The following is a 21676-nucleotide window of genomic DNA, read 5'->3' as shown; positions in this document are numbered from 1 at the left end:
GCAGAACAGGCTCTTTCGCGACATTTGAATGTTGCATCCGACTCTTGAAATTCGGCTGAAGATTTCGGCTGCTTCTCATTCTTGCAGTCCTTGCAATATCTTTTTCCTCTTATGCAAGCAGTTTCTTCAGATGCACTTTAATAATATCAAATAAATATAATATTCAGTTTAAAAAAGGGGACAAACTTTTCACAGTTGTCGCACTTTCCAAATTCGCCGTAAGAAACAACATATTCATCCAAATTCATTTTTCTCTGAAGCTAATTTAAAAAAAATATTTTTTTAACTAATAATTCCTTGATAAAACTGCTGACAATAACTTTCAAATTTGACAGAAATGAAAATTCTCTTTTGACCACTCACAGCTCGACTATGTGAGTCACAAAATATTTCCGAAAAGCAATATTTCTATGAAAAAGCCACATGCTTTAAAACTGAGTTTTATTTATGTTTTGAACTTGTTGCTATTTCGTTTTTTCTAAAAATTTCCTGTCTACTTCTACAAAAAAAAAGATAAAGCACATAGTGAAAACACTCTATGCGGATTTCTAATGCAGCTGGTTTTGATGGATCTCCTTGGGATTTGGAGAAGGCGGCAATTTCGCTTTTGTAGCAAGTAGATATTGAACCGTGCCAATTTCGCAGCTGAAAGGACGTCATTTGCCAGAAGGTTACGCTTCGAGTTTATTCTTCCGCTCTGGCTCCGAAAGCGACTTCAGATGCTATATTTTCGCGCTTTTTAACGCAGCGGTCACTCGAAGTTGGAATCTGACCACGTGATTCTGTGATTGCCTTTTAGCGAAAATATTATTCCCGCCGCAAATGTTTCACCCTTTATCGGTAAACATTAACAACCGCTTGATCTCGTTGAACAAAATAACAAGGTGAAAGATGGAAAATAAGGGATAATTCTAAAAAATCAATCATCCTACTCTTCACGCTGGAAAAATGGTTGACTCGAAATTGAGCTGAGCTGAGCTCAAATCAGACTGAAAATTATTGAGCTGAGCAGAGTTGAGTTAAGCCTGCCGAGCTGTGATAAAAACTGAGCAGCTTAGTCTGAGACCAACATTTCCTCAGAATTTCTTAGCTGAGCTGAGCTTAGCTTGCTAGAAACTGAGCCAGTTGATTCAATTGAGCTGATTTTCTGTGCCACAAATGAACTGAGCCGAGCAGACTTTCTTCCAAATTATTGAGCTGAGCTAGCCGAACTGGGCTAAGCTAGGCTACGCTGAGCTGGCTCATTTCAAAGGACGACTGAGCTGAGTTGAGGTCAGTTTCGGCTCGAATTCGCTGAGCCAATAAGTCGCCTAGCTCAGCTCAAAAAACAATTCTGAGCTCAGTTTTAGCTTATAAAATTGAGTCTTTTCGAAGAATTTTTGATAAAGAAAAAATTATATTGAAAAGTTTTCAATTTGAAAAGGGAGTGTCCGCCTGACTCAAATCCGAGCTTGCGGGGATTATGCTTTTGCAAGTTTGTTGAAGTAACGTGAACTTGAAGCGCCAAATAGAAAAAATGCAGCTCATTATCAAGCAATTGGCTTTGCCGGCATGCTTGACCATGGACAGTAAGGTAAGCGAGTTAGCGAACACCATGACCGTGAGCAGGGTTCTAAATTTGACGCAAAATCTGAAAGTCTAGTCTGTCCGTGTCCGTGCCCTCCGACAAAATCCCAAGTCTAGTCTATCCGTGTCCGGATCGAAAAAACGGATTTTTGTCCGGTCTAGTCCCGGACATGTCCGTTTTAGTCCGTTTTTGTCCGTATAATCCGGACATATTTTTTTTAAAGAAAAAGTCTGGTCTAGTCTGTCTTGTCCGTAAATGTCCGTAAAATTTCATGGGAAAAACTAATTTTTATCGAAATAAACCCGAGAAGACCAAAGAAAAATTATTTACAAATAAATTGGACAGACAATACATCGAAAAATCGAGTTCTTCTCAAGACAATTTTACAAGATCAAGGGACTGGCCTGGGACAAGAGAGGGTTAATGAGCGACTGCTTTTTTTCAGAAGAGGCTAGGCTCAGCCCAAAGACTTTATCAATTTGCTAGCTTAGCTCAGCATCAGTTGGTTTAAACAAGCTCGTCTCGGAATGGATAAAAATTTATTTGAAGAGAAGTGAATGATTTTCTCGTGTAAGAGAACTGTCTTTTTGAAGGTGTCAAACTAGAACTTTCAAAACGATTTTTTAGTTACGACTCGTAGCCTACGAGCTTTTTGAAGCTGACCTTCGAAAATTTCTCAAAGCTGAGCTAAGCTGTATGAAAATATGCTAAACCGAGCTGACCTTGCCTTTTCTTGATGTCAGCAAGCTGGGCTGAGCAAACGCCTTTTAGAGCTGGTGTTATCCATGCTGACTAAAGCTGGCTTTGTGAAGGAAATCATTGGTCTGAGCTGAGTTCTCTCGAAATGATAGAGCTAAATAACTGAGCGGCTAGCCCGCCCGCTGACCTGGCCTCGGAATCCTGTAAACAGGAATAGGGATTTTATTTTTTGGCCCATTTGCAAAACAGGAAACAGGACCTGTTTCAGGTTTTTAGACAGGTCAGAATTCCGAGGCCAGCCGCTGACCCCTCTACACCTTGAGCTGGCTTTTTCCGAATATTGCTTCAGCTCAAGCTGAAAGATTGCTAATTTCACTCAGCTCCAGGGCTGTTGATTTCGAGTCCTTTCAAATTACCCGCGACTTTTTTCCGGGTAACCCGCGAGTTTTTACGCGTTTTTACGCTTCACAATAATTACTCGGGCTGCCTTATCTTAGGTGAAAATATTTTTGTGAGATTAATTAACACCTAAATGGTTTTTTTAGTCGCGGGTAATCCGAAAGGACCCGGAATCAACAGCCTTGCTCAGCTCAATAAATTTGCAACACTGGCAAATTAGGACTCGCAATTAATTAGCGGAACAATGAAGGACCTAATATTCTATATTTAACCAATTTTCCTTGAGACTCGGTCCTCAAAGTTCCGGCTTGACAACTTCAAAAAGACTTATTTATTAAAAATCATTATCGATATTTTCCGGCAAAAAATCAAAAATTTTGATATTTCTTAATTTTTAACTGACAACCTGGCTTATTCTAACGAAAAATCACATTGGTTCAAGACGAATTCGAGCTCAAATCGTGCGTTTTTACGGACTTTTTCGGATTCTGCCCGGATTTTACAGACACGGACAAAAGTCTGGAGTTGTCCGGATTCCACGGACGGATACGGACAAATACGGATTTTGTCCGGATCGTGACGAAAGTCCGGTCTAGGCTGTCCGTTTTTCCTCAACCAAAAGACTAAAAGTCTAGTCTGTCCGTACGGATAAGACCGGACAGACACGGATAAAATCCGTACACGGACATGTCCGTTTAGAACCCTGACCGTGAGATGAGCTGTTTTAATCAGAAGTGTTCGAGTAAGCGATTGCATAAGTTGTAACTTGTCGACAAAGATGACACTCTGTGAATCGAATAATTCTGCGGCGTGTAAAGCGGATAGCTCTGTTCTCGTCTGGCAGACAGTCCGTTCAACATCACCGCGAAATTGGGAGACAGCAAATAGAAGCCGTTTTCTAACCGAAGAAAATTTGTAATTTCGTGTTTCAAATTTTCATGAAATAACTTCAAAATCCTCTTTTCATTCAAATAAGAGGCTTTTTGAAACATTTTCTTTTTGCTCAAGTACTGTTTCTAAAAATAGACGCTGGAAACTTGTTCCTGTTCTTGAACTCAGTCAAACCCTGCTCATACTGGTAGTCAGGAACAGTTCAAGCGCATTTCGTAAAATACGGAAACGTGACATTGGCTGTGACCACAAGATAATCCTAGAGATATGGCGGTTTGCATTCGCCATTGACCGCGGTATAAGCATGGTCAACTTATTTAATAAGCTCAAACTAAGCCTCGGTCACTGAACAAACTTACCATTCGGACTTTCTTCTTTCTAAAAAATGATAGTTCTGTCGATTTATTTTTCGATTTACAAATTAACCACCTCGAAAAGTGTAATTTCCAAAACAATCGCAAGCGTAAAAATTCAGCTCTTCTATGAAAAAGTGCTCTTTAGAGGGCAACTCTAATTACTATCAGTTTGTTTTTCATTTTCAAATTAACAAAGCGCGAATAATGTAATTTGCATGAAATTCTCAAACAAAGAGAAGAATCGCTCTTTCGTCAAAAATGACTTCAAACGAAAGTGCGAAAGTAGCATCGAGAATAGTGGGATTTGCGATTTGAGCTGAAGCTAGAAAATTAAATTTATCAATATGTTTGTTTGGCTCAATTCGCTCGTGCCAGCTCATCTCAGCTTCTGCTGGGCGTCACGTGGCTGATCCAGTTAATTGACAAACGTAAAGTGTTTAGCTTTTGAACAAACTTGGCGAGTTGTTTGCGCCGCAGATGCCCGGCCTTCCAATCATCCCCGGCCTTGTTTGAAAATGAAAAGCCACTCGAAGCAGCTTCCGTCGCGTTTATTACGCCAGCTTTTACTTCTCAGTCATAATAATCAAACTAAAGACATATTCAATCATCTCGATCCTTTCCTCCCTGGCCCTCCTTTTTCTGCCATTTCTACTGTCGCTGCAAGAAAAAAGCTGCAATTGGAACATGTTTATTATCAACAATTTCACTCATTGCCCTTCCATTAACATCTTTAATTTAATAAATGACGCCCTAAACAAACACAAATACCAATTAAATAACTTCATAAGAAACGTTCCCGAGAAAACGCCAAAATTTTTGCCAAAAACTGAAATTATTATTTTTCAAAAAAATATTTAAAATTAACGATTTTTCAATAATAAATTACAAAAAACTTCTTCAGTTATGGTTAGGGTTAGGGTTAGGGTTGGGTTGGGTTTAACCAATCAACGGAAGTGATCTTATAGATCAGGTTTTTGATTGGCCGGTACGCCAAATTAAGCAATCTTATTGGTAATCCAAAAATGCGCTTCCATAAATTGGTTAAGTCCTTAGGGTTTGGGCAAGAGCATTCACGAGTTCATTAATTAAATAGCAGCCTTGGATAATCCAAGTCCTGCTACCAGAACTGTATGTACATTGTGCAGCCTTGTTTGGAATTTTTGCAAAATATTTGGTCGTCCGCTCTTTCTCAGGTTCCTGTAAATCACTAGGTTAGCCGATCTTGTCTACGTCACAACTTTTTGGCACGTGATTTTCAGTGCCTCTCGCCTGTTAAACTTGCTGCCTAGATAAGAGAGCTCGGCCCAGAATGCGTTCGTTAAATAACAAAAAGTACCACGTGAGTGGAGGAAATGACCTGAGTAGCGTCAACCTTGTTTCTAGAGTACAAAAGGAAGTCGCTTGATTATTTTGGCCTTTTTTTAACTCATTGAATATGCGCAAAAATGAGCGCTACTCTTATTTGTTCTGATTTTCACTTCCTTCAATGCTTATTTTCATCCTAGGGTTTGTTCAGTTTTGCCCCCGAATAGAGCTTAAAATCGCCTAGGCTGAGTTCAGGACCGCGATCAGGAGAACTGCAACTTATGGTCGGATTACTGAGTCTGCTTGTAATTGGATTGAGCATCTTTATAACGTGAAAATATTATTTTTCTTCTTGGCAAATGAATCTGGCGAGATCGAAGTTTGTTGTTTGCGTGACGAAGTTATGAAGCAAATAAAAAATGAGTGGCAAACAATGCAAGATCCCGTCCCGTGAATTTTTGGAAGAGAAGCTTGAAATAGAAATGGATTTAAGGGGTTCAACTTTTTGAAAAGAAATAAAGGTTGTTCGTAAAAAAAGATGATTTTTCGTTGACCTGAGCTTTGAAAACTAAGCTAAAAGGATTTTGAAAGTTGAACTCAAGGCTAGTCATTTTGAAAATAACGAACAAAGAAGGCGAAAAGAAAATGTCTGGGTTGACGTGCGGTTTTAGCAAAATTATCCGAAGCTGGTGGAACAAACAGGAGCGGATTTTCCCCGCAGCTGGGCCCTTCCGAATTCATCTCGTTTTTTAATAAGTCAACAGTTTTCTGCGGAGATGGACCCCTGTTAGTGTAAATCCGCAAGAAGGAAGCTGTAGTAACCACAAATAGTTCTCTAGTACCGGGTAATAAGAGTTCTTTTACTGCTAGAAGAATTTTGTTTCCACAAGTCTATTTTTTCTTAATGATCTCAATGATCTGTACTCATCGAAAATGTTCAGACGAAAAACCTCACCCACAGAATAACCTTTCCATGGAGCTGCCGGAAGGGGGCTCCGCCTGGATAAGGAATAGGAAGGGATATGGAATAGACCGATCTCTACGCACTTTCATTGAAAAACCATAATCATGAGAATTTTTGTTTGGAAATAAATTTTTCGGTAAATTAAAAATCGAGCTAGAGTAATTAAACATGAAACAATGGTTTTCTCCAATAAAATCAGCTACCTAATGCAGCCACTCTGACCATAATTTATCATAAAATCGTCGATTCCGAGTTTTGATCGACCAAAAAGTTCATGAATCGAACTCATACGAGTCATTACTTCCACCCGGAATTGACGACTTCAGCTTTTAAAAAAACATTCGTCACATCAATGGCGGGTCAATTGAGCTATTTTTTCGATCGCATAAATTATCGTTTTCTGCTTATCCCGCTCAGCATAGTTAACCTCGACGAGTGCGATATGCAATCGGTCGACCTAGCCTGGGACAACTCGGCCGCCAATTACCGACTTGCATTTGAAAACGACGAGACAGACGATGACGTAAGTCACTTTTAAAGAGAGTCCCATTTTGGAAGTCCTTCGTTTCCGGCTCTATTTAGAGTCAGACCATTGACGAAAAGGAGGTCTGACGAGGAGACTGCTCGCTACCGTATCATTTGGGTTTACGCGGTCCTAAATAAATCCGGATGTCTTTCTTTGACTCCGTTTTTAGAACAGCGGGATTTATCTTCGATTCGCTCCATTTTAGAGATATTTTCTTATGCCTGGATGTCAACGAGAAGGCAAAATTACAGTGCCTCTTTTGCTTCTCGTTACTTCTAGTCATGGCAGAACTATTCATTTAGAAAATCACGCCTTCTACACTACAAGAATTTATCATAATTCCGTTCAAATTAACAAGCAAAGCTGAAATGATCAGATATCATTTGTTTTGCGAGTAGTTTTGCCTTGTTTTGCCTTGCGCAATTATGATGAATTTCTGCTTGCGTAGAAGTCGTGATATTTTTTATGACTAGTTCTGATATGACTAGCTGCTACGATAAGGCTTCTTTCGTTATTATGATAAATTATCGCTTTGAAATACAGTAGTAAAATAATTTTAAAAAGGGAATAAACTGTAGTTTGCCTTGAGATTAAATCGTAGGTACAGTTGTAAACGGTAAAGGATAGAATGATTTTCGTCCTTGATCCCCCGCATGGGGGATTTGACGGAGTGATAACGTTGGAATAAAGTAAACTTAGAATGATAAAAATAAAAGTTGATTGAATGAGATTAAGCTAACTTGACTCAACCACGGGGTTTTCTAAAAAGGACTTCAGAGAGAAGAAACAGTTCTACGCTTTTATCAGATGTTTTCACTATCACGTGGTATTCTAGGACCTTATCGCTCGAGATGGAAGCCGCGGAAGTAAACTCCGACAAAGTTTGCGCTCGGCCTCGCGAAAAGTTAACAAAACGATTCAAGCGGCTAAAGACCTGGTCAAATGACCCGTTCTTCTCCCTTATCAGCTGTTTCTCATGTGACCTTCTATCTTTCTATCTGTCTGTTTATGCTCTTAGAATAAACTTCCCTTACTTTTTCGACATAGATTTAGCTAGAAATTCACTGTAATTTCTTGATATCAATTATTTTTCCCGCGAAAATGCGCAATTAATCAATTTACCGGCTACTTAGTACTAAGTACCGGCAAAAAGAGCAGATGGTGTCAAGCAAAGTCTCTCTTTTGCATGTTTTGTTTGCATTCAAATAGATAATCTAATTTCCCTGTTTTACTTTTATACTGAAAACAAAGCGCCATGCTTACCCCGGATCACAAAGCGAAACTTAGTTCGGATCTACCATTCGAATAACCAGTCAAAGCATGGTCAATTTCGACACAAAAGTTTCACGAAAAAGAAATGCAAATTGAGAGCTGCATATGAATTAAATTTCCCCAAACAGGCTAGCAGACGACATTGACTCATATTGTTTTTGAACAGCCTTCTGATCTTAGCTTGATCTTCGTTGGAATATTTTCAAACTAGAAGCTGTTTCGTGAATTATTTTTCATAGAAAAAGATTAACTAGGAAATCTCTTGTTTGTGTCTAGCAGACTTTCTAAATAGATATATCCTGATATAGTACTTACTACCGCGATTCTCGGTAAAATACCGGCTGAGAATCGAGAAGCCGCTTGCGGCTTCGAGTAAAAAAGCGTAAGCCGCGCAAAGCGCGGCTTTTTCGTCTCATTTTTCTCGAAGCCGCGAGCGGCTTCTCAATTTTCTACCGGTGTTTAACCTCAGAATCGCGGTAGAATACGGTCCAAGTTACTGGTAGACAGATGAAGAAATGCACAAGCCTCAAAAACCCACAGCAGCAAAGAGAGAGCTGGATAGAACATTCCTGAAAGCTGTCAAGGACCACGTCTGGCGGCTGTTTCCGGCTCAGCCGTCGCCAGTCATCTCATCTCGGCATTACTCTAGCACCCTGAGCATCTTATAAGTAGCATGGGAAACGCGTGAGCTCATCCCAGGCTCATCAGAAATAACTTCACCCGAATACGAAAATTTTCACTTTCGCTCTTTTTTCAAAGAAAAAATTTTTCGAGTCAAAATTTTATTGCAGAATTTCTATTTTTGAAAACCATTTGTAAAAAATCTAGTTTAAAAACAGAAGAATTCGAATTTATGCTGAAATTGATCCGTCGGGGCGTTTTGTAGTGGAATTAGAGCTAATGCAAAATCAAGGTTGGGTTGACGAGATTGGCTCGTCAGCGAGCTCACAAGTTATGGTGACTTGGCAGATTACCGGCCTCTGATGCGCTGGTTCTTTCCGGCCCATAAGCTTAACTAGAGTTCAATTTCTATTGAGGTGCGATTTTTATAAGCCGCCCGGGGTTTAGCTGGACAAAGTGGGGGCTACCGGTTGCTCACGGTTTTCTCTTTTCAAAACGGGCAAGAAGGGAAGAAAACTGGGCTCGACAACCTGTGTAGAAACCCTGAGTCAGGTTCTAAAAGAATTTGATTGAAAAGCCGCGTAGCGGCTTTTTAGAAACGAAGCCGCGAAGCGGCTTCGCCATAATTTTAGAAAGGATTGGGAAGATAATTCAGCGAAGCCGCTTTGCGGCTTCGTAGCGGCTTTTCATTTCAATTCTTTTGCAAACTGACTCAGGCTTTCTATACAGGTTTTCGAGCTAAGAAGAAGAAACACTGTATTTCGCCCGAAAAGTCGTTATCCCGGAAGAGCCGAAAAGAGTGAAAGTGTAAATCTTCCGTAAATCAGCAGCATGAAATCGAGTTGAAAAAGTCTCACCCTTCGAGGTGCTTATTTGCGGGTAACGTCTGGATGAGGGGAGCGTCTTAGCTTCTCGGAAGCTGTAGTCACCTTTTTTTGAGCGTAATGCCGAGCGGATTAGCATGTAACAATTTATGCGATTGCGATTTATAAAAACGGCGCTGCCAAGAAATCCGCCCTAAATTCTGTTTTGATCGAAACGCCGAAAACCGCTGCTAGAACGCGTTTATATTTCAGAAAACAATTTTACTTGAAACGAGTAGAAATTGACGAGTGTTTTGTCAATCGTGATTTTGGACGGAGAGATTTAATAGTACCAAGCTAGAATAACTATTTTTAAATTATCTCGATGGAGTTAACTAAAAACAAGAGGTTCATGAATGCAAAAAAATTTAATAGAATAAGGTGGTTTCCAAAAATATATAAAATACAACCAATATTTATTCATCAGAAAAAAACATCATCTTATTATCAAAATGCCTTTTTTAGGATGATTTGGGTTATCGGTCCTAAAGTCGGACAGCCGCTTACCCAGGGGCTACGGTAGTAGGGGGTTATCATTAGGGCTGCCCCTTTAGGCCTAAACCTAACCCCTACGCCTGTACGTTTGAGCCCTCGTCTTGGTTAGGGTTAGGGTCCGTTTCACTGCTACTAGTTGTCGCGAGGGTCGCATTTAGGCGGCAACTAGTAGCAGATGGCACAGGAACTTGGACACTGTTCGCCGCCTTAGGTCTAAGCCTTAGCGTCTAAGGGGGCCCCGGGTAAGAGGCCGGCTGAACGGTAACCCCTATTACAGTCTGAGAATTTTGTTGTTTTATATAAGCTTATAATTTATAAGTTATAAATGTCTCCATTGCTTGTTATTTTTCCTTGTTATTAGACAAAAAGTAATCATAATACGATCGCTCAATGTAGCAATCAAATATAAATCCCAAGAAATTATGATAGTTCCAAAAAACAATCGTGATCACAAATAACTGGATTAAAATTAATTCTTGTAATTTACCAGGGATCATGATAAGATCCGGAAATATTAATTTGATACAAACAAAAAGAGTTCAATTGAAATGTACGATTTTGCTTAGAAATTTAGCATTGACTTGATTTATTTAATAATAAATTCGATTCTGAAGTCGCTTTTGTTTTGCGCAAACATCGTTATACAAAAGTAGCAGCGTTGTCTCCAGTAAGTGGAATCAGCAGAAACGCCGGGCGGCAGTGGTCGGTAACGTTCGCCGTTAGCAACATAGGGGGCACGCATAATCGTGAAAGCTCTCTATCGATCACGGTGCACCCCTACAAGCGCGCGCGTGCTTCGACTCGCGCGCGCCACCTAGACCGCTCCGCGCTGCTCAGGTGGCACTCGCGGGCGCAAAAATGGCCCATCCAACTTGCGCCATTTTCGTGATCTCGTCATCCTCCCTTTTGAGAAGAACCGATAAGTCGGCCAATACGTTCCGAATCCAACGTGTACATTTTACATTCAATTTCATTTTTAACAACTTTTTTTTAAATTAAAAAAACATTTTTTTAAAAAAACACAAAAGAGATTTTTTAAAAAGAAGAAGAAATCAGAAACAAAGAAGAATCCAATTTTTATCAATTTTTTGATAAGAAAAAATTTCAAAGAAATCGGTAAGTTAAAAACCCAGAGTTCGAAAATCGACTGAGAGAAAATAAAACGTAATAATCATGTTGGAATGCGAGCAATTTCCAAATTTCCCGCTGATGAAAAAAAAGTTTAATATGTTATCAACCAGCGCTGGAATTTTGGTATTACATGCGCCAGATTTTCACTCTTTTTATTTCTCATTAGAAATAAAATCGAGTCATTTTGAAACGAACATACCGTCCTGCCCCCTTCTATTGGAGACAATGTGGCTGTGTTTTGCCATAACTTGTTGAGCCATTAAGAAAGTTTTGCGAATAGACAATTTAATTTAATCTAATTTCGTTATATGACAATAGCAAAGAAGCTTAGGGGTCGGGGAACAATATTGTCAATAATCAAAGATTGAGATTATTTAATTAAATGATCATTATTACTATTGCATACCATTATTATTATACCAGTATTTTTTGTCTAAAAAGCAAAGAAGGGAAAATGTGAAAGACACTTGAAAAGCCGGAAATTCGAACTTTATAATAGTATTTCTATAGAATAGGAAGGAGGTCTCTGCGAATGCTATGATTGAGCTTTGAGCTTTGTTTAATGCACCTAAGCCTTCTTAAACTTAGTGCAAGTCCGGATTTACGGCAGTAACTTCAGCTCACGGCCGAGTTCAAGGTTTGTTGGGCGCGTTCTATTACCGGCCCGTGGGTACTTTGTATCTTCTAAGGGCTCTAGAATTATTCGGAGAGGCGTGCCAGGTGGAGATCACTCTTCGTCAATGTCTTAAGGGGCTACCTTTCCTAGAAAGTAATTAGAAAATATATTGCTTGAAACTGTCTTTTGAAAAATTTTCCATCTTTAATTTCAGTGTAAAATTACAGACCTAGCAGTTCCCGTGCCCCTCTCTCTAACTCCTGGATCTTGCAAGTTAAGGGTCCAGCTACTCATAAGATCAAGGCGAGCACTCGATGAAATTATGAAAAATCCCCTCTCGTCCAAAATTTGGCTAAGCCAAAGTGGTACCGCAACCTGTTGCGGATAAAAGCGCCGCCTCTAAGTGAACTCCAAGTCCCCAAGATTTCAATACTGAAGTTTCCCGAAAGAGAAAGCAGGGAACGAGGGATGATTCAAATTTGTATAATACAGCGTTCAGACCAACGCAATTATTTACATCGAGATCGCTCGGTGCTCCGCGGCCGACCAAATAATATATCACACAAATTCAAAATATTTTAATTGCTCTCCTTATTCACCAAAGCTCAAGGGGGGTTAATCCGTTCTTCCGCCCTTTCTTTTACGATATTCTTGCTCGAAAAGAAAACTGTCTTTATCTAGCCTTTATGACAATTCCTTTGACATAATCCTTAAGGGTGTCAACATCGATTTTGCCATTTTGCCTCGGTCAATGTTGACACCCTTAAGGGGGCCCCTAGCGATTTTTCCGAAATTGGCCATTTTCGACTGGCGCTCAAAAATCGAAAAAATCGTGGGGGACCCCCTTAAGACAAAGTTGTCAAAGAACCAGTTTTATTAAATTCTAAGCTGATTATGTCCGTAATATCGAATTGGAATAGAGCTGGTAATTAGCGATTTCTGAATGCGTAAAGGCTGTCAAGCAATTTCGCCACCCTTGCATAAATTTTCCCCTCTTTTGACCTAGAAACGTGAATAAAATTCAAGCGCATTTTTGAAATTTTGTCAATTTCAACTCAACAAAAAAGCGGAAGAAAGCGAAAAGAAGCTAATCACCTGCACGAGTAGTTTGGGTATTTGGGCTTAGCAGGCGGTACCTCCGAACTTGGCGTTTTAACGGAAGGAAAATTTTCTCTAAAAATTTATACTCTGGAAAGGAATTATAACTAGCACTAGAATACCGTTAGGTTCTAAACCGCTTAGTGATATTTACCAAATGAACAGTTCTGCTACTTCCGAGGCCAAAAAATAACGAGCCGGAAATGCCCGATCTTTTAATGACCGAATGGCGACATTTTTTTCGTTTCTTGCTGAATCGCAAGTTCCTTTTTTACGAATGCTAATCGTCCCAGCCTCTCGACTTTGCTATTTCCGCCGACTTGGACCGCTAAAGAACAAATTATCTTTGTGTACTTTTGGTTAGCAAGTTGAATGATAAAGGAAGAGCGGAAAATGTCACAGGAAGATTTGACGTATTATCATGAAATTTTGATGTTTCTCGGTTGACGTTTCCATTTTACTCAATCAAGGGCGGCTATCAGGGGAAGTGTTCGGCCTCTGATAAATTATGAGTACCGGAGAGTACAAAAATAGGCGAAGAGAGGGGTTATCCTTCGAGCTATCCAATATCTCTAGAATCTGGGATAGTGGTTAGGGTAAGGCCCTAACTTAGGGACTGGGAACTCTTAAGAGCCCCCTGGGTTAGGTTTAGGGTTAGGGGTTGCTCAAATGATAACCCCACACTACCAAAATAGGGGCTCGGTTAACTGCATGAAAACCTAACCCTAACCAAAACTATGGAGGAGGTCCAAAAAATAGCCGCGGAGCGGCTTTTTTGATAACGAAGCCGCGGAGCGGCTTCGCCGAAATTGCAATCTGAATCATATTACTTCAAGATTTTGAAATTTTTGCCTTTGAGACGGTAAAATAAGGGTATCGCTTTGATTGTAAACTTAGTGAGAAAATTTTTATGCTTGAAAATCGAGTTCAACCCCCCTTTTTGAAGAAATTCTTGTTAAAAAATGAAGACGATGCGCAATTATTCTTATAGATAATGCATGTAATTGGCTTATGAATACGAAAAGAATTTCTTTAAGCTGTGATTAAGCTTTAAGCTGTGAAAAGATTATGAGTGCGTTGAGCGCGATTTACGTTGCGTTAGCTGTTCTGAACTGCGACGCAATGACCGCAGAGCTGTCCCAAGCTGGGCAGCGCGTTGACAACTTCGCAATGATTCTTTTGATCCCTTCTTTGCATTTTTGAGATAATTTCTTCTATAAAACAAGAGAGAGTTAGGGTCGAGAAATTTCAAAGAGACCACTAATTGAAAATTTGAAAATCTGGCGCCGGCCACTCCCACGTGACAAATCTTATTCAGCACTTTCATAATTCAGACTCTATTTGGATTATTTATTATTTCAAACTTTCGTAAAAATGGACAGTTATAACATCAGTTAATTCAGAGAATCAAAAATCAGATAGCCCTTTTAGTAGCTTCCCCCGCGTACTTCCGAGCTAATAAATATTTCAGATTGGGGCAGATTGGGCCGCATGAAGTAAAACGAAAATAACCAATCGACACCACTACTAGCCCATCTTCTTTCTCCCAAGAAAACAGACGAACAGCAAGACAGGAAAAGCTAAAAAGCCAACAAAAACACACATGCCGTTTCCAACGGCGCAGCAGGTCCTGCCGGTCCTGCCGAAGCCGCAAAATGGACCGGGTCGAAATGGACCCGCTTTGTCGGCGATCGAAGACAAGGAAATGAAGAAAAAGCTGAGGAACAGAGAATCTGCTCTTGCAGCGCGAGAACGAAAGAAGCAAAAGATGCTAGAGCTCGAAAGAAGAGTTGCTGAACTTTCCAGGAACAACTCAATTCTCAAAATGGAAAATTGCGCTCTAAGGGGCACGCTCACGTCGGTTATGCAAAAGTAAGTCGCTTATTCATATTTTTTAGAATTTTTATTCGACATGAAAAAAAGTTCGGCAATAGAGTTCCTGACCTTTCAAAAATTATTTTTAATTTTTTTATTTTATTTTTAATTATTTTTTTTTTAAATTAAATTTTTTTTCAGACTTTTCTTTTTGATCGGATACCCTTATTTTAAGTCTTATGTAAAAGCTAACCCTCTAACTTATAGACACCCTTAATTTTTAGTCCGTAAGGTTCTTGAAAAAGTTCGAATTACAGCTTCTTTTCTGAGCGTTGCGATTCTCCAATTCCCCCTTTTTCCGACTGAGAGGACGTAAAAACGCATGCTGATTTTTGGCTTGGTTCCCAGCGTCTGCGGTTGAGCCTCCCTAACTGCACATTTTCGCCAAAAGCAAACGTCTTGATAACAGGGCAACTCAGCGTGCGTTCAACGGAGCGCGCCATTTGCGTAACAATGAGTTGTCATGAGAAGCATTTAAAAAAAGGGCTGAAATTTAAATTTGTCATTTTCGCAATTTAGCATTTTTTCTGAGAAAAAAAGTTCAAATGAACTGATTTTGTACTTTTTTCTTTCGCCCATGTTTAGTGTTGTAGAATTTTCCCATCTCCTTGCTTTTGTGTTAAACATTTGGGAGTCGCCAATTAATTTATCGTGTAGTGAATAACTTTCACCTCGCCCTCGTGGTCTTGCTTTGAACAGGCTTCCAAAACGTGTTGAAACTAATTAAACCGAAAAGCACCAAACTACCCATTTTCAACTTCCTAGCAAGAATGTAGCTAATTTGATGGCCTGTAGTTTGAAATAAAACATTCCCGCGGTCGCAAGAGAGGCTGAAATGCAATTTTCGCCCGGTAGAATATCAAATCTTCTGAGAAAAAGCAATTTATACTGAACGCTAAGTAGCGCACCCGGCCCGATACCAAAATATTCAAGTGACTTGGTTAGTCTCTTTTGGGTAATGTGAAAACCATAATTTGCGAAATAACACCCGCTATCTTGCCGGAGCTCAATTTTGAACGCTCAATTTTCATAATTTTGAACCTTTTCCTTCTGGGCTCGGCAACTTGTGTAGAAAACCTGATTCAGGGTCTGGAAGATCTTCAATGAGAAGTCGCGTAGCGGCTTTTTTGAGAACGAAGCCGCAAGGCGGCTTCGCAAAAAATATTTTTCATTCAATTTACGAGTTTTGGCGAAGCCGCTTTGCGGCTTCGTTTTCAAAAAAGCCGCTACGCGGCTTTTCATTTGAGATCTTTCACACCCTGACTCAGGTTTTCTACACAGGTTGCCGAGCCCAGTTTTCCTTGAACCTTACTTTTTTATAACGAGAGATTGTGACCTCCTCTACCCATGTTGTCAATATTTTTAGTACATGTTTTTGTAACATCATATTTGTAGATACGGCGCCCAAAAGTCCGAGATCGATGAAACCCTGAGGTTAACGGAGAACGTCACAATTAAGAAGGAAGTGCTCGAGACCAAGCCGGTCATCCAGGTAAGATCCAGACTGTTTGTTCAACGAAGACTAACCTGAAATTGCTAGAAACCCGCCGCTCCAAAGCGAAAAGCGGCCGTTCCAGTCGTCATCAAGCAAGAAATAGACGCTGGATTCTCCGAGCCTTGCGAGTCCGATCCACCGCCAATCAAGCTGCCAAAAGTCACGCTTACGACTGGCACGCCAACAACTGCCACGACGACAGCGACAGTAAACGGTAAAGTCATCCGCAAACAAGTGGTGCTGGCGTTCAATCCCTTCAAACTCGGAACTGCGAATATAAAGCGCTGCCAAATCGCGACTGCGGCACCAAAGACGACCACAAGCGAGCAGCCTATTTCGATTCATCAAAGCAGCCACACTTTGAATGGCCACAATAGTCGAGTGCAGCCGGTGGCGCGAAGGATGGAAATGTCAAACGCTGGCTCGGGCGAGCAGCGGGTAAGTCCAGTCATCGCCACCGCGCAAGTCAACCTGGACAAGCTCCAAGCGCAGGGCGCGCAGATCCAAGCGCACAAAACAGCAACTCCGAACAACCAGCAGGTCAAACAAGAGCCCGACAATCAGCCTCAGATCTCCGCCGGCCACAACAATCAGAACAACAACACCAACTTCAACAAGTACCACGAGACTCCTCAAACTCTCGAAATCGAGTCCCTCAAATCCCTCGAAAAGGGGATTTGCTCTAGAACACACGGACTAACGGGTTTTAGGTTTGACGGGTCAGATGTGGGAACGCCCGAGCACGCCTCCTCCCCTTCGACGAGCAGTGAAAGGTAAAAACAAAGTGAATTTTAATAAAATCAAATGATGGGAGCTAGAAAAAACCGTGTAGACGTGTCAGCTTCGTATATTTTGAGTCAACAAGCTTAGAGAGCTTCATCAATTCCAGCTCAATCTCAACTTTTCTCCCAATCTGGGCTCGGCAACCTGTGTAGAAAACCTGAGTCAGGGTCATAAAGAAGAGAAATGAAAAGCCGCGCAGCGGCTTTTTTAAAAACGAAGCCGCGAAGCGGCTTTGCTAATATTTCCATTACAAACTATCAGAAATTCTGGCGAAGCCGCTTCGACGTGCTTTTTTTAAGGTTAACGAAGTTTTCCAGCCCACTTCCGGCTTATAAACCCCAGAACACCATACCTTTTCAGAATCAGCAGAAAATTTCAAGAATTTTGACCCTTTAAAATTCTAGAAATCTCCACTTCCGGTCGATTCTAGAGCCGGAAGTTGACGAAATTTTCGAATATGTATAAAGTGTGACCCATCAAATTGATGCTCAGAAGATTCTGAGTCATCTCATTATCGATTCATTCAAAGAAACAAATCCAACCGCGGTCAAACCGACCGCCAAAACTACGAAAATATGCATTGATTTATGAATTTTTTTTTCAGTTTTAAGCGTTTGATTTCACCGTGACCGGGATTGATTCTTCTCTAAGTTGATAGGGAATCTTCTGAGAATCAATTTGATAAGCCACAAGTTGCCCATACTCCCAAATTTCGTCAACTTCCGGCTCTAGAATCGACCGGAAGTGGAGATTTCTAGAATTTTAAAGGGTCAAAATTCTTGAAATTCTCTGTTGATTCTGAAAAGGTATGGTGTTCTGGGGTTTATAAGCCGGAAGTGTGCTGGAAAACTTCGTTAACCTTAAAAGTCTTCGCGGCTTCGTCTTTTAAAAAAGCCGCTGCGCGGCTTTTCATTTCTCTTCTGTATGACCCTGACTCAGGTTTTCTACACAGGTTGCCGAGCCCAGCTCCCAATAGTTTGTACATACTCAATCTAAAAACGCCTCTTTCTTTTGGGAATTCTAGTCATTTTTGCAATCACAAAGGTGTAGAGCTGTTTTGAGTCAAACAATCTACAGGGACTTTTTCTTTAATTACACTCATATTTTGACGGCAATTAAAGTTTCTTCCCGATATCTTTTTAGAGGTTAAATTTTGGAAACAATTTTGGCTGATTGAATAAAAAATAATTGCCGACCGGTAGAGTGAACTTTTCAACCACGTAAGACACCTCTAAAAGACGGATAAACATATGAAAGCAATGCATTAGAAGCTCGGAGCCGTTGCCGAGCCGTAAAAGGGATTAGAAAACGTGGCTAGAAATAGCAGGCGATGAGCTCGGGGTTGAACGCGGGATCACCTTTTGCAGTCTTCTGCCACCTGGGGTGAACGAAGAGAACGCTCTCTCCAAATGCCAATTCTAAAGGGATTTTCTAGGGCGGATTAATTTCTCCGAGAGTTGAGAAAAATTAAACAGACAACTTTCTAATTGATCTAATTTCTAATTTCTGCTTTAATCAATCGTAGCTACCGCATCTGGCGGCTTTCTTGACATTTATCTGACGTTCGTATTTTCAGTGTCTACGTCTATCAGCCGGTATCTCCCCTGTGGTCTGCCTCCGGCTCGCCGGCGTCCGATTCTGCCTATTCCGGATCTGGCTCTGAAACAACACCGAGCCACCGCTCCAATTCCGGCATTGGCTCTGAGCTAAGCCCGCTCAAGTCGCAGAGCTTCGAGCTTGATCAGCTGTCGCAAGTAGACACGATGGTTTCAAACGGCTCCTGGTACGAGCCTCCTCAACCTCAGGAAAGGATTACCCACTGTTCTTCCGGAAAGGCCATTTTCCATAAACCCGCTCGATCGGGGCGTATACCCTTAATTTCTTCCCATTTCAGGAGGCTTAAATTTAGCGATATTCTCTCATCTCTCTGATCGCCCCGAGGAAAGAAATAATAGATAAAGAGGAACGTAAAGTTTTTAAATCAAAAGATTACAATTTGACCCGAGCCGGACGAATAGGGATTATCCAGGAACAGAACACGCTTGATCCGATCAATCAGTTGCTCAGCAGACGGAGCCCGGTCACATGCAATAGGTAATCATCAACTTCTAATTTTATCAAAACGCAGTTTCGATATTTGCTCGTTTACACGAGGGTTTTTATTATCTCCGTCCTAAACCGTGTTTAAGCCGCGATATGAACTCCCGGCCGGTGGTATCTATGGAGTCCTCCGTCGAGCAGAACTCGTCGCCGTGGCACAGCATGCTCCACAATGACACGATCATTTCTAACAACAGCCAACCTCCTCTCCATCTTCAACAACAACAAACAAACAATCACAATCTCTCACAGCATCAGACCAACAACCACCACAGTCATGCCAACTCCCTAAACAACTCCCAACCAAATCAAAATCATCACAACAACCATAATAGTCAAAATCAAAATAATCAACTTTCGAGCCAACTTAACTCATCACAAAACAGTGCATCCGATTTCTTCTCGAGTTCAGAAGTTCCAAGCTCGGATTTGGAATCGTCTCTTTTCCAAAACTCGCCCTTCTCCGACGATTTTTCTGTGCTCTTCGGCCTTAGTTAAAGAGAATTGCGCCTGATTTCTAATTTATTTCGACCTTTTAGCGGCCGAGTCGGACGAAATCGCCGAAAATTCGATCCGACATCCGCCACCACGATTCCTCTTTTTTTCCATCAACCTTTTTTTCACTAAGCTCTGGTGAGAAAATCACTACCAGCTTCGAAAAAGACCGTGGAGCGAAAAAAAGTTGTACCAATTTTTCTGTAAAACATGACTTCAACGCAGATTTTTTGCATTTTTCCAGTGCGAAATGCCAAATGTAAATTCAAACTTATTGTAAAAAATACACTTGTTCACGCCAGTTTTTCTTTGGAATAAAACAAATTTACTACAAGCTCAAAATACTGTGTCCTCATTTAAAATTTCCCGGTTCAACTCAAATGACCTGAAAACAAGCATGTAAAAGCAGGGTAGATAAAAATGCATATTCAAGAAAAAAATGCGGTAACATGGAACACTATCATACTATCATAGTTTCGTATGACGTTACATATACCGATAAAAGGTGATTAAATCACATGACCACATCCCCCTGTCGTCCAAAGTACGCGTGATTAGATTAACGGTCAATATACATACATTAATCACGTGATTTTTTACGTAGACATGGATAAGAGCTTGCATCTTGCGGTTTTTTTGGAGCGTCTGGGATGTGTTCATGGCAGGTTAAAGTTAAAATGACGGATCAAGAAGGTAGTATTATGAGTCAATCAGGGATCTGGATTTTGGCCGAAAATGAAAAGCGAAAGCGAAAATTTTCTGAAAATTTAAAGCGAAAACGAAGCGAATTAAAATTACAAAAGCGAAAGCGAAGCGAAAATTTTTCTCAAAAAGCGAAAAATCGCGAAATCTTTCCCAATTCTATGGAGGCTAAAATTGGCTAAAATTGTGAAAAGCGAAAGCGAGTTAGAATAACAAAAAGCGAAAGCGAAGCGAAGCGAATCGAAATTACAAAAAGCGAAATCGCTTATGAGCGAAATCGCTAAGCGAATCCAGACCCCTGAGTCAATCTTATTGATCTGAGCGGGAATATTGGGAGTTTACGGTACCGGAAGAGTAGATTTGTTTTTCCAGATTGATTGGGTCTGAGTGGCTCCGCTTGGGCCGTCTAATAACCGGTTGCCGCTGAATGGCGCTAATTACCGCTTCGAGAGCTGAAACATCGATCACCTTTCCCGAAGGACGCACTGAGGATGACACCTCGCCTATCAAAATATGCCGATTCCGAGCGGTTAAGAGTGCGTTCACACATTTGCATATCAATTACTACGTTAGCAAGGCCCTTAGCAAGATTCGAGCCATTCCACGAAGAAAGGTGACTCCAGGACTCCAAAAAGTGTTACGTTATCTTCCTGCTTCTAAAATTTCAAAAATTTCTCAATATTTTCGCTCAACGTGGATCGACGGAAACACCAAAAGAAAGACTTGAAAGCGGGTTGAAAATTGTCCGCCGGCACCAGACTGTGGCATCCCCAATCGCTGTAAAAATATTTTCCCTTTTTGCATATCGGATCGAGATAAGAGTAAGAACACCGTACTTGAGTAGTCTTGCACTTACTTACTTTCAGCTTATTTTTTCTTCTTACAGTAAGATTTTTACTGTAACTAGCTATTCTCGAAGTGTGGCCCTAACTAAGGGCCCCTTAGTCAAGGGGTTAGGGTTAGAGTTAGGGTTAGGGTTTCTGAGGGAAGAATTGTTAAATTCAAGCTGAAATTTTGCATTGAAATTTTCGTTTTCTATGTACATCTACATAATGAGAAGGAAGAAGATGTAAGAAAGGTTGACTACCAGTGTGGTTATGCGAGTTTGATATTTTTCCGCAACCGCGTTGGCGATAACCTCAGCTTTGAGGAAACTTAGCTTCACCTTTTGAAAAAACATTGGCGCCTATCTCAACCGAATGAAAATACCCTCGCCCAAATCAAAATCTTATGAAATTTCTTCTTCAGCCGAAAATAATGACATTAAAAATAATGACTCAGCCACTAGTGTAATTTTTTTCCGCCCTGTTCTAGCTTGCCCAGCGTTTTTTCTCTATACATACCCTTATCTCCTACGATCTTGTTTTTTCTTACGACGCAGAGCTACCGGATTTTACCTTTTCTGAAAACCGGAAGATCGAAA

The 21676-nt window shown here is 40.7% G+C and overlaps 2 protein-coding genes and 1 long non-coding RNA gene across 3 annotated transcripts in view; all 3 read left to right on the top strand.

The window, feature by feature from the left end:
* Positions 1-21676, top strand: part of LOC145704818 (COP9 signalosome complex subunit 6-like) — a 73016-nt gene that overhangs the window by 7690 nt on the left and 43650 nt on the right. The gene's annotated exons all lie outside the window — the stretch shown is intronic.
* On the top strand, positions 6522-7718 carry LOC145704197 (uncharacterized). Its single transcript, XR_014134431.1, has 2 exons — positions 6522-6704; positions 7543-7718. It is a non-coding gene; the product is annotated as an uncharacterized LOC145704197 (long non-coding RNA).
* On the top strand, positions 10879-19887 carry LOC145704805 (uncharacterized). Its single transcript, XM_081782274.1, has 8 exons — positions 10879-11074; positions 14275-14675; positions 16074-16170; positions 16219-16790; positions 16884-16946; positions 18533-18761; positions 18992-19050; positions 19146-19887. Exons 2-8 carry the CDS (start codon positions 14407-14409, stop codon positions 19552-19554), a joined length of 1698 nt encoding a protein of 565 aa, XP_081638400.1. The 5' UTR covers positions 10879-11074; positions 14275-14406; the 3' UTR covers positions 19555-19887.

The sequence above is a fragment of the Oikopleura dioica genome, chromosome PAR, assembly GCF_907165135.1.
Source record: "Oikopleura dioica chromosome PAR, OKI2018_I68_1.0, whole genome shotgun sequence".
In the NCBI taxonomy this organism is placed as follows: domain Eukaryota; kingdom Metazoa; phylum Chordata; class Appendicularia; order Copelata; family Oikopleuridae; genus Oikopleura; species Oikopleura dioica.
This window is presented reverse-complemented; position numbering and strand designations above follow the sequence as displayed.

Bases quoted from the DNA above. Each gene is read 5' to 3' on its own strand.
- LOC145704805 (XM_081782274.1), top strand. From the start codon at position 14,407: ATGCCGTTTCCAACGGCGCAGCAGGTCCTGCCGGTCCTGCCGAAGCCG. The intron at 16,171-16,218 runs GTAAGATCCAGA...TGAAATTGCTAG, and splicing joins AGACCAAGCCGGTCATCCAG to AAACCCGCCGCTCCAAAGCG. The intron at 18,762-18,991 runs GAAAGGATTACC...ATCCAGGAACAG, and splicing joins ACGAGCCTCCTCAACCTCAG to AACACGCTTGATCCGATCAA.